The following is a 13,293-nucleotide window of genomic DNA, read 5'->3' as shown; positions in this document are numbered from 1 at the left end:
AAGCCGCCGCGGTGGCTCAGTGCTTGTCTGAAAAAAAAAAAGTTGCGTCTTTGCTTAAAATATTTTGAATTATATGTGCATGCCTAGTTTCCTCTTGTTAATGTCGACTGACTGCGTCTTAAGCAGGACGCGGTTTCAACGAATTGTGGCGAAAATCAACCGACGCCGGGCTCTGAAACGGTGACGTTGAAAACCGCGGATGCGCATTGCACATTACAGTAAAGGAATCGAATTACGCAGCTGGTCGAGGGTCTTGTGTGATTATACTGCAATGTACGAAGCTCCTGGCATCGGCGCGAACGAAAGTTCGCACTGTCACAGAAGTTTTTCAACACACGTGCGCACTCACCGCAAAATAACCGCTCGCTACCCTACCAGATGAATTCGCGTCCACCTGGGAATAAAATAGCCATGATAATGCGTGATACTTGAACTGGTTTAAAACGACAACAGCACACGGTCACGGTTCGACTTTCCAACCCACTTTCGAGTGCGGATTATTGCGATCATCAGCGCCAGACTTCAAGCGAAGCTGAGGATGCGGTAGGAGTAAGCTGGCGCTTATTGAAAGCACCTACATTTGGTCGAAGATCAGCTGTGAAAACAACGCAGCAGCTGAAGCTTGCCTGTTGAAATTCCACTCGCAAGAAGAAAGTACGCATAGCAAACGATGCACCAGCTCGACGAGCTCGACCGCGCCAAGATGGAAACCGGAAGTTGTGGGCGCGGTGTTGCCAGACCGCCAAGCAATTTCGCATATCGTCTATTGTTTCCACATCTACCACACATGGCACATGTGTCATCTTCTTCGTTAAATTTCTTTTTGTAACTGCGCGTTCTAAGACACCCTGACCTAGCTTCAAAAAGTAGGGCACTGCCTCTTGAGTTATCATAGAAAAATTCTTTCCTGATCTGCCTTTTCCAGTATCGATATAGTTCTACACTGTTTCTTTTCCATTGAATTCATCCAATTTTTAACTTCCGCTTTTTTTAATCTGTCGTTTAATGCTCTTTCTTTCTCCGTCCTCATGACCTGCATACTTGCTGGTTAGTTTTCTAGTTCTTTTCCGCCACTGCAGCGTACACAGACCGGTTCAACTGCAGCGACACGACCAAGCGTCGAGCAGCGCAGCGCTAGAGGGCAGTGGCAGCCTCAAAGATTGCGGCACGGCTCCGCTGTCTCGGAAGCGTGACGGCGTAAGCAAAAGACAGGTTTGCGTTTTTCATTTCCCCTCTCATTAACCCGACTCTGCAACTCGATTCGGTTTACATGCCATCTGCCGTTGGGGTCGAGCGAGTCAACCTACCCCCTGCAGCGGAGTTGACTGGACTCGCTCCCTCGACTCCCAGACTCGACTCTGCCGTGTTTACGTGAACCCAGTAACCGGTTTTCAACTCAACTCCTCAACTCAATCCCGTCGTGTAAACGCCGCTATAGTGGCTGGTCAGTGCCTCCGTCCGGGCAAGGCGCCTGCCACTGTGGTCGTCACGTGTTGTTCGTGTCAATGGATGACTCCTATCACGCACTATGCATTGCTCAGCGCCTACGACGACTGGGGGCGCTGAGGAATGGACCAGCACCACGACCCCTTCCGAACGCAAAACTCCCCACTGGTGGTGCTTAACGCAGCGCCGACGGTGGAGGCGCCTGGAAGACGCAGGGTGGCTTGCGCGCGCTACTGAAACCCGCGATTTTTATGTGGCGCTTGTGGAGTGCCAGGATTCCTTGCGTCTAACTCGCTGCGGTGGCTCAGTGGTTAGGGCGCTCGTCTACCGAGCCGGAGTACCCGGGTTCGAACCCGACCGCGGCGGCCGCGTTTCGATGGAGGCGAAACGCAAGAGACGCCCGTGTGCTGTGCGATGTCAGAGCACGTTAAAGAACCCCAGGTGGTGGAAATTATTGTACCGGAGTTCTCTACTACCGCACCTCGTTCTCCTTCTTTCAATGACACCTTCCTCCCTTCCCTTACGGCACGGTTCAGGTGTCAACCGAGATATGCGAGACATATACTGCTCCATTTCCTTTCCTCAAAAACCAATTTCCCTTCCCAGAGCCTTCGAGAATCACCTCCTCGAAAATGTAAACTACGATATCGCTATGAATAATAGTGAGCTATCATCATCATCACGATCAGCCTGACTACGCTCACTGCGGAAAAAAGAGCTCTACCATGTCTTTCCGATGTTTAATTAAGGATAGTAAGCTATAGAAACCTCTCACTACACTGAGGAGTCAAACTTTAATACTCAGGAGGTAACCATTAATGTGAGGCAACCAGCTTAAACGCTAGCAAGTCTTAGCTGTTTGTCGATAGCCCCCACAGGCAAAAATGCCGAAGAGCATTTTTCAATATTTTTGCTGCAGACTCCGTGACATCCAAACGTGGCATCCGGGATCAAGAGTGACAACATATGGCGCCATTGGCTAAGAAAAGACGAAGCAGTAGCGCGTGGGCGCTGGAGGCTCTCGTGCGCTCTTGTGTTCGAAGCCGTGCTAGGCTTCGTTTCCTCTGCTGAATTCCATATGTTGTGGCCTCGGACCACGCCCCCAGGATTGATCACATAGTGTGCTACCAGTGAAATCGCCTTGGCTACATCCGAAGTCCGGAGATCCTGGCAGAGAGCAAGAACTCGTGTTCCGACAAACCCCTCGCACGCTTTGCTCATGGGTGCGTGAGTACCAAAGCTTCGTCCAAGCACGGCTTAAGCCACTGTGGAAGAGATATACCTGCTTCATTTCGCATTACGCCACCGACTGAATTTTTTCGGACGGTGCAGGTAGCCACTACCCTTGGCGTTGGAAACTGGAGCACTTGCTACGCGGGCTTCGCAATGAACGCTCCTGCGCCGCGGATGGGCTCAAAGGATGTTGGCTCATTGAAGATAGAGCCTCGTGGAACAAGGCGTTGCGGGCGACGAGGCTTGCTTTGACAGAGTTTGAACCGGGCAAGCTCTGCCTGCGCTCTTACGACGACCGAACTGACCAGTGCGCGAGGCACCATGGCTCTGGCAATGAAGACGATGGCGCCTTCCTCATCGCCTGGCTTCCTAGACAACACCGCTGCATCCGCGAGGTCCGTGTGCACGACCAAGCACACATTTACCGGCTCTCCTTAATCTCATCTGTCATCGCTGGACCAGCGAATAACCTGCAGAGCGTTGTACTTCATGCCACCTTTGGCCTTCTGCCTGGTTGCAGATTTCTCCAAGCCTTTGGCCCTCCGAAGTGCCTGCGTGAGCTTGACCTCACGAACATTTCCGTCAGCGACGCCCTGGCGCCCGAGGTGGCTGATGTGCTCAGGGGAAACTGGCAGACTCTCTGCAGCGTCAAGCTGATCGGCAACCATCTGTCCCGGGAATCTGCAAGCACCCTGCTCCTTGCCCTAGTCGCGTGCGAACGGCTAGAGGACTTGGCCTTCCAGGACAGCGGAGAGTCTTCAGCCTGCGACGCCATTGCAGGGGCCTTCAGGAGCAGCAAGTTTCTGCAGAAGCTCTCCTTGGTCTGTCTATGCGAAGCAGGTATGAGCTGCGAGCACTTAAATGGAGGGCGAAGATGTCTTTATTGTTTGACAAGTCTGTTTGGTGCGTTAGAAGGCATTCTATCACTTCAGCACCTAACTCTGGAAAAGACATCAATTAGTGGCACAATGGGGGAGGCATTGGCAACGTTCTTGATTGGCCATCAATCACATCAAACGCTGTCGCTACTAAATTGCAGCTTTGATAGCAGAGGTGCTACCTGTATTGCGGAGGCATTATCGGCGAACTGCACTTTGGAGTACCTCAATTTGCACAATTGTTCCCTTGAAGAAAGAACTGTCAGCAAGTTGTGCGCGGCAGTTCCTTTCAACACTAACTTGAGAAGCCTCTTTCTGCCGTACATCAGCAGTACTTCGCGAATTTTGAAGAAAAATTCTACTCTTGAGCTACTCAAACTGGAGTGTCCTGGCCGCGTCCAACTTTGCCTGTCTTTACACGGGCCCTCGTCGTTGACCGAAACCCTGGCACAGGCCCTCGGATGCGCTGCAAAGGTGAAGATCTACCACCTGGGTTTTGTCGGCAACGTCCTGTGCTCCGTGTATGCCTCGTTGGCCTTGAATCACTCACTGCGTTCACTTCATGTCGAATACCATGGCGGCCCCACTGGCCATGATGGCACAACACAAGCAGCTCTCACCACTGCGCTCTGTGCGGTACTCAAGGGATGTGGAAGCCTACGGAGCTTTCACTTAGACGTGCATAGGTTTTACAATGAGAGTGAGATGACGGCCCCACTAATGACCAAGATCTTTGACGCCGTGACATACAACCGACGCCTAGGGAAATTTGCGTTTGTAACCTCTCGGTTAACCTTAAATACTGCTCAGTTGCTGTCGGTGCTGGTTGGCAAATTCAAGGGAAGCTTGGTTGAACTGCGCATCGAGAGTACCGGTAACATATCTGACGCGGTTCTTGTCGTGCTAGAAGACATGATCACCAGGAATGTCTTCCTGTCGAGGGTCACTGTAAGGTGCTCTGCCTGGAATCACGTGGTGTGGGATTCTGCTGGCATCGACGATGCTAAAGAGCACAACCGAGGCCTGCTCAACAAGGCAGCGACATTCGTGATGAGTTCTGACGCAAGGTCTGCACCTTCTGCCAAACATCCCTGGGCAACTGCCTTCGACGAACTGTGCGGCACCGCATCGCTGCAGGAACACCTGGTGTCCCTCTCTGGGAAATCCGAGCTCCAGGTGTCCATGGACTTGAAGAAGGCAAGGTGCCATCTGTATGACAACTACATGATCTATGCTGGTGTTGTGCGCGCGAGAGTTCTCTGCGAAGCTGGCGATGGCAGCACACAGTTCGATGCACTTACTGTTGACTGTTGGCGCTCCATAGCGCAGTACCTGAAATTGAGTGATGTGGTTTGATGACGGATTGCGAGGACAGTGGAGGACCACTGTGGTCTTGTTTGTTTTATGTGTGCACGTGTGTGCATGTGCGTTCTTGACATCAAACGCGTTTATGCACATGCTTCGATGGCTTTTTTCATTCCTTCGCCCAGGACAGCGACCAGTGGTCAACGTCTACTTCAAATGAAACCTCATTCTCCACGGCTTGAGTGTCCAAGAGCGTCATAATGGCTTGACTGGACTTCATGCCGGTGACAGCATTCTATAAGATGTTTGTCGCTTCTTTGCGCTCGCCAACTTCCTGCGTAGACGATCCAGCTACCGCTTCGAAAGTGATCAGCTGTTCGTAAAGCCGTGCGAGATTGTTGTTGTTTTTAACCTCGTAGAATGGCGCATGCCCACACAAGAGAGGTTTCGTGATGAATTTTTTTATGGACAAGAAACTGCCCCGCCTACATATTTTCGACTCTTGTGACCCCTTCTTCTTCCTCTTCAAGTGAGGTGGTCAACTTCTTTGGTCGTTGCTCGTGTCGCGTGCATCTTGATTATTTTTTTTGTCCCTTTACTGTTTCCCTGTAACGCGCATTCATTTTCTGTCTTGGGGGAGAATTCCGATTGGGCACGTGCACGACGTCCGCCCGGCCAGCTGGATGGGCCATGGGGGTTTCCGCCGCTTGGCTCTATAGAATTCCAACGTGGGTATGGCTGGGACCCGTATGAGAGGCTGTAGGATTTTCATGCAACTCGGAGGCCATTTTCGCTCATTAAATCTGATGCCTGGCGGAGGCCAGCCTCAGTTCATACTCAGGTTATATCTATGAAATCCGGATCTGAAAGCGGTGTACATATTTTTTTTTTTTGGGGGGGGGGGGGTAGGAGAGATTATGAGGAGGTTTTGTGTTGGGTTGATTCAAGTCGCCCCGTAGCCGTCCATAGACCACTGCACTTTAGCATTTGCAGACCTCAAGAAATCGGAGAGTTCCACCGGCAGCTTCATCTAAATCACGGACCTTGGCTTTGCTGCGGACTTTCTTGTACTTGCTGATTACACCTAGCTTTTGTTGTGCTTTCTATGTAGCGACATATGGGCGTGAAATGGTGATCGTGTATAGTCACAGGGCGTTCCGGTGGTCCACATCGCCTTTTTTAACGCCATTGACTCATTGCTCATGTAGGAACCACCATCATAGCGGAACTATGCTCCTCGAACTGAAGAACGCGAGCGTAGAGGAGCAGTCTCGTGGACGCATCGCTGTTCTTTTTGCCTGCCTCGCCGCACTGATGTCTACCATGAAGTCAAATTAATGTGGCCAGAGCCACAGCATGCATTGCGTTAATGACAAAAGATTAGGGGGCATGACAAATCACTCATCGATGGCTCTTGTACGATTAGATGGAAATCGTCTCTAGAGTGTCAATAAGAGTGTCATTAATGGCATTTTCTCTGTCTCCTCTCTCCCAAGCCTTTACAGAGTGTTGAAGTGTTCTTTATCACGCTGGCTCTGCATATGGGCAAATCTCATTGTCGTTTTAGAGAACCCGCACTTAAAGGTGTTTAGCCAGGGAACGTGCTCGTGACGACCGTTGGCCGTTCGCACGCGCGTCCGAGGTCACGTGATCACATGCATTGTGCGTCGTGAGGAGGATGGACCAGTGCGACGGGTTGGTCGACGAGGAGGCAGAAGGTGAGAGGGAATGTGGTATGTGCCACTTTCATATGGAGAAGAAGAAGAATGTGCATAGTAACAAGAAACAATGGGCTCTTCCGCGGTGGCTCAGTTTTTATGGTACTCGGCTGGAGATACAATGGGCTCTTCCGCGGTGGCTCAGTGGTTACGGCTCTCGGCTTTGGCCCAAAAGACGCGGGTTCCATCCCGGCCGCGGTGGCCGAATTGCGATGGAGGCGAGATTCTGGGAGCCCGTGTACTGTGCGATGTATGCTAGTGCACGTTAAAGAACCCCAGGTGGTCGACATTTGCGGAGCCCTTCACTACGGTGTCCCTCAAAGCCTGAGTCGCTGTGGGACGCGAAACCCCCCTAAACCAAACCAGTAGATATAATTTCAGATATCGACGGAATCCCAGATCCAGGGAGCGGATCCACACACTCGGGTAATTTTATGACATGAAGAAACTTCAGAAGGTACACAAAAACATATCACCTTATTTTACAACAAACACATTCGCTTCAACCGTAATTAGCTTTTAGGAGAAAACGCAGTATTGACTTGCTATGTAGCTTTATGTTCTTAAAGAAAATGTGTTTTAAACGAACTATAATTTTCAAAATGGTTTGCTAATTTAGACACATCACATTGACTTTTAACACAGTGCTTCACGCATGATAGTCTTAGTTGTTTAAGAGACAAAAAATCAAGCACAAATCACGAAGAACGTGGCAGACCAGTGGCAGCGAGAGTAGTTATTGAATAAGCTCAACGACGTTGTGAAGAAGCTTGTGTTCAGGGCGCAACGTACACTCGAAACGGAGAAGATCAGAAATAGGTAGGTCGAGCTTTTGCCGGCGACCATTCCGCAACTTGGCCACAGCGCCCTGTTCGTCGAGACCCCGAGTTGTGCCTCGAGATGCAGCGAAGAACCGCGGGGATTGCGAAGACCCTGGGCTCTGGGCTTCGGAAAACGGGGCTGCAAGACAGCAGGACCAGAACAGCGTAGTGCGGACGTTCGAAAGAAATTCGATAACAGCTCTTTTTTTGTTTTTGTAAATAGAAATCTATTGTTTAACGCCCAGAAGGGACAGATAGGCTAATAAGGACGCCGTTGTGAAGGACTCCGAGTTTAACCACCTGGGACTCATTAACGCGCACTGGCATCGCACAGCACACGGCCATTTTTATTTTGGCCTCCAATTTATACGGCCTCCGCGGACGGGATCGCACCTCTTGCTCTTGTGATCTATTTATTTACTTGTTTACTTCCAACACTGCTGTGGCCTTGGGGGCTTTTACAGAGGGAAAACAAAACACTTCACATACCTTTACACCAAAAGCATTTCAAGCCTCTGCTGAAACATTTCAGCTGAGTGGCACCCTGTGAAAACATTGGCATCGAGTGAGGCGGGTGATTTGTACTGGGTGAAACTCGTACTGGACGTCGTAGCTAATCTGATTTGAAGTACTTATTACAGAGCTCGTAGGGGCATTTCAGCCGCGCAGTGGTCAAGGAGCGCTGTCACCGATCACTTTAAGTCGTAGCCCCCCCCCCCCCCCCCCCAAAAAAAAAAAAAAGAACGTGGCTGCTAACCTCTCAGAACAGAATAGGCTTGGGTAGGTTGGTAATACATTGCAACAACGTAATCATAGCGCGAAAAACAACACAGGAAAAAAACGAGGCGGTACAAGCGCTAACTTTCAACACAGCGGATTTATTACAGATCAGGAGCATATATACTCTACTGATACAGCAGAAAGAAAAAAAGAAGAAACATGAAGGAACATAACAAAATGCCACATGCCGTCATGCCATGAACTCGAGCTCTTTATTCGATAACGCCACCGACGGTCTGCTGACGCATTGATCTCCTGCCCGTGCTATCTCACACGCTTAATTGATTTGTCTATAGTTAGTTCGCTATGGTGCCGATACAAAATGACTGTCTTGTCGAACAGGGGGTGGAAAGGTGGTACTGCGTCACATTTTTTGCAATGGGCCGCCAGATGGCCGTCTGTGGAGATGTTACCAACTTTATTGTTGTGCTCTAAGAGGCGCACATTCAAACACCTACCCGTTTGGTGTATATACAGCCGACCACATGAAAGGGGAATTCTGTATACGACCCCCCTTCCTGCAAGGCACGTAGGGATTCTGTGCTTAATTCTTCACTCACGTTTCTGCGTTCTGGTAAAGCAGCTATTTTTGCTCGCACTCAAAAGCTTTTTAGGTGCCGTGAATACTACTTTCACTCCAGAACGTTGCCCTACCTTCCATAGGCTGTGCGAGACCTTATGCAGGCAGGCAATCACGGCTACCTTTTCTTTCTTTCTTTCTTTTTTCCATTTTCCCTTTTTTTTGCTAACCTTACGACTGTTGCTATTTTCTTAATTTAGCTTGATAGTGAGGCTTCTAAACGATACCTGCGCGTTCTAGTGCTGGCCCTATTACAGTTTTATATGCGGCGAACTTGACACTAGGAGTGGAAAATAAGCTTGTTCGGCGGATCCACAAATGTTTTTAGTAAGTTTGTTGAACTCAAATTAGCGTTGATTCTGAACCAAGGTATCTGAGATGCATAGAACGCTTGATTCTCTTCGGATTAATGGTGTGTATTATGTAGTGCGGTTTTCTTATTTGTAATTGTCATGTTGGTAGTTTTCTAGATAATATTCATGTCCCATGTAGTGACGATAATTTTCAGACAAATTGAAATTTTTTTGGTCATTGGTGGTAGTGAAGGGAAACGGAACGCCGATGCCCGCTCTCATGGGAAGAGACTGGCTGGAAAAACTGCAGATAAACTGGAAAGCAGTATACAGCCTGTCCACGGATAAGTCATTGGAGCAGAGGGTAGTAGCCTTACGGCAAAAGCATCCCGAGGTTTTCAAGAGCACCCCGGGAGTCGTCAAAAACTTCGAAGCTCGCATCTTTTTAAAGGAAGGGGCTCAACCAGTGTTCTCAAAAGCATGGCCAATACCATTTGCCATCAAAGAAAGAAGAAGTAGCAAAGGAGCTGGGAAAGCTCGAGCAAGCCGGAATACTAAAGAGGGTCACGAAAAGTGACTGGGCAACGCCTCTGGTGGTGGTCGCGAAGAAAGGCGGCGCATGATTAAGGTTATGCGGCGACTACAAAGTCATGGTTAATCCTGTTCTAAAAACTGACCATTATACCCTTTGCCATTGCCGGAAGATTTGTATTCCATGCTCGCAGGAGGTAAAATCTTTTGCGTTCTGGATCTATCACAAGCCTATCAGCAAGTGCCGCTTGCTGAGGAAAGCAAAGCGCTGTTAACCGTAAACACTCATCTCGGATTATTCCAGTTTCAGCGCCTACCATTCGGCATCTCTAGCGCACCCGCTATCTTTCAGTCGTTACTGGACGAAGCCTTAAAAGGGACTCCAAAAGTGGGTTGCTATATCGACGACGTCATCGTCGTAGGCGACAATATAGACGACTGTCAAAAAACTGTGGAAAAGGTACTTCAACGACTGGCAAAGCACAATATCACTGTAAAAGAACAGAAATGTGAATTTTTCAAGCAGTCCGTCGTTTATCTTGGACACAAAGTGACAGCTGATGGCATTTTTCCAACTTCAGCAAAGATAAAAGCCATCACGGAAGCACCTCAGCCAAGCAACGTAACTGAGCTACGAGCCTTCTTGGGTCTGCTGAATTTCTACGCCAAATTCATCAAAGATTTAGCCACAGTAGCTGTACCAATGTACGATCTACTAAAAAAAGACACGAGTTGGGCGTGGACGGACGAATGTTCAATATCATTCGTGGAAGCCAAGCAGCGTCTTGTAGACAGTCAAGTTCTGACTTTTTACGACGTGAAAAAGCCAATCGGTTTAAGCTGCTACGCGTCGGCCTACGGTGTTGGGGCAGTAATTTTTCACGTCATGCCTGATGGTTCGGAAAGACCCATTTCATTTGCCTCCAGAACATTGAGTGCAGCGGAGCGCAACTATGCGCAAGGCGAGAAGGAAGCCCTAGCATTAATTTTTGGTCTGAGCAGGTTTCATAGATACCTGTACGGGCGCAAATTCATGCTGTATACAGACCACCAACCACTGTTGGGGATCTTGGCATCGATAAACCAATTCTTTCTTTGGCTGCAGCTAGGAGGAGGAGGATATAGAAGAGGAAAGGCAGGGAGGTTAACCGAAAGAATAATCGGTTTGCTACCCTACACGGGGGGAAGGGGGTGAGGGGATAAAAAAAAGAAAGAGAAAGGAGAGTAACCGAAAATTGAAGTCATTATAAAACGTCACTGTTCGTTCAAGTCACAGCTGCAGCTAGGATTCAGCGTTGGGCTATCACCTTAGCAGCTTATCAGTACACACTGCGCTACAGGAACGGCAAAAACACGGAAGTTGCCGACGCTCTTTCAAGGCTTCCACTTCTGGTCAAGCATAAAGAGGACACTGAAGAATGTCTTGCAGTGTTTGAGTCAACGCCTCTCACTGCGAGCCAGGTTGCTGCTGCGACTAAAAGGGATCGCCATCTTTTCAAAGTCGTGCAGTTCACCTTATCTGGCTGGCCCGCGCACCACGATGATAAATTTCAGCCCTTTTACGTTCGTCGAAACGAACTATCGTATGAGCAAGGCTGCATCACGTGGGGCCAGCGAGTGATCATTCCGGACGAACTTCGAGAAGCAGTATTAACATTGCTACATGAAGAACACCCTGGAATGCAAAGAATGAAAATGCTTGCTAGGTCGTTTGTTTGGTGGCCGTTGATTGAAAGACCATTGAAGACACTGTCCGTCAATGTACAGTGTGCCAAACGACCATGCCTGCGAAGGCACCAGGGCCATTGCATCCATGGACTTATCCAACTCGTGTTTGGCAGAGAGTCCATGTCGATTTCGCCATAAAGGATGGCTCGAACTTGTTCCTTCTAGTAGACTCTTACTCAAAGTGAATAGAAGTAAAATGCCTCCGCACTACGACGACGTCGAAAACAATCGACTGTCTCATGGAGATATTTGCAGCGTATGGCTACCCGGAGGAACTGATCAGTGATAATGGACCTCAGTTTACTGCGCAGGAGTTCTCCAATTTCACCTCTTCTCACGGGATTCGCCACACGCGTACGCCACTCTACCGCGCTTCATCGAACGGGGCAGCAGAAAGGCTAGTTCAGACGACAAAGGCCACTCTACTCAAGCAAGTGCTTCACGATAACCTAACAGGGCAGAACAGAAATCTGCACCAACGACTTAACGATTCTTGCTTGCTTACAGGAATACCCCGAACTCCGTAACAGGATGAACACCGGCTGAGCTGTTCCTGAAACGACAACACCGAGTGAAGCCTTCGCTCCTGAAGCCAAGTTTTGTGCAGGACATGCGCAGCCGCCAAGCCAGAGACGCCACTCATCGCAACGAGGGCCGAGGAAGGGATCCGCAGATGGAAGCCGGTGATGCAGTTCTCGTCAAGACTACGAGAGGGGAAACCCTGTCATGGGAGGAAGCGGTCGTAATGCAACGCGTAAGCGACTCTACGTTTGTAGTCAAAGTCGGTGACCAGTTTCGTTTTGTGCATATCGACCACTTGAGACCCAGCTGGATATCGGGTGCAAAGTCATCACTCCATCCCGACGTCGCAAAAGAAGCGCATCCTGAGTCCACTCCAAGTGCCGCTGTTCAGAGAGACTTGCCATCAGCTCCCTCGAAAAAAGATTCCCCTGCTGGCTCCGTGATTAGCGGTCCCACTGCAGACAAGCTTGAGGAGGTTCGCTTGGATGACGCCACTTCAAATGAGGAACCGGCATCGCAGCCTGAGGCAAGACACATGGCAGCGCAGCCTTCAAGTTCCACCGCATCAACCATGGCTACACCCGAAGAGGCCCATTTGCGAAGAAGTAATCGAACAAGACGTCCTCCTGATCGCTATGAAGCCTCCAGTTATGAACGCGGAAAGAAACGCGTGTAGCTTTGATTAATAATAATAATAATAATAATAATAATAATAATAATAATAATAATAATAATAATAATAATAATAATAATAATAATAATAATAATAGTAATAATAATAATAATAATAATAATAATAATAATAATAATAATACTTTATTGCGCCAAATATCTAAAAAAATGTACAGAAATCCGGCCTGCCAAAGCCTCATAGGGCTTGAGTGGCAGAGCCCGACAGGCAGCGGAACCGCGCAGACATACACACAGGCAAAAAAAACACATTCAAAATAACGGACATCAAATTAGTATGGTGGTGAGAACAAAATAGACACAAGACTCATGTTACATGTAGGAGAAAAAAAAATGCTCATCAGATTAAATTGCGAGGAAGAAAAACCAAAGTGGCATGACAGTACCTCAGATCAATGCAATAAATACAGCAGTAACCAATGAAATCACGGGATTTACTTGACAGGTGGTAAAGCACATGCGTATGATGTCGTAAACCCTCTAATTAATGTATCGCAGCATCTTTTTTATTTTGTATTGAGTTTTTGCCCGCCGAACACTTGGAGGTAACCTGTTAAAGTGAAAGGGAACGTAATAATCTCTTACACGCCTTCCATATCTTGTGCACCGTCGGGGAATACAAAATGGTTCCTTCGGTCGAAGAGACCGTGTGGGAACATACGGAATCTTATAGTCATTAAGCCAAAAATGTTTCAGGACGATCGTTTCCATCAAAAGGCGATCAAAATCAGGTAGAGAAAATACCTTAAAGAGATCAGAATTGGAGGG

At 48.6% G+C, this 13,293-nt stretch overlaps 1 protein-coding gene across 1 annotated transcript; it reads left to right on the top strand.

The window, feature by feature from the left end:
* Window positions 1–2,765: 2,765 nt before the first annotated feature.
* Window positions 2,766–4,913, top strand: LOC149367171 (uncharacterized; the record flags this gene model as incomplete). The annotated part of the gene is made up of 1 exon (XM_089572968.1): window positions 2,766–4,913. A coding segment is annotated over one exon (2,148 nt), but the record flags the coding sequence as incomplete, so codon positions are not given.
* Between the last annotated feature and the right edge of the window lie 8,380 nt (window positions 4,914–13,293).

Source organism: Amblyomma mixtum, chromosome 1, assembly GCF_055824585.1.
Source record: "Amblyomma mixtum isolate Tamu chromosome 1, ASM5582458v1, whole genome shotgun sequence".
NCBI classification, from domain to species: domain Eukaryota; kingdom Metazoa; phylum Arthropoda; class Arachnida; order Ixodida; family Ixodidae; genus Amblyomma; species Amblyomma mixtum.
Note: the sequence above shows the minus strand (reverse complement) of the source record. Positions and strands in the feature narration are given on the sequence as shown.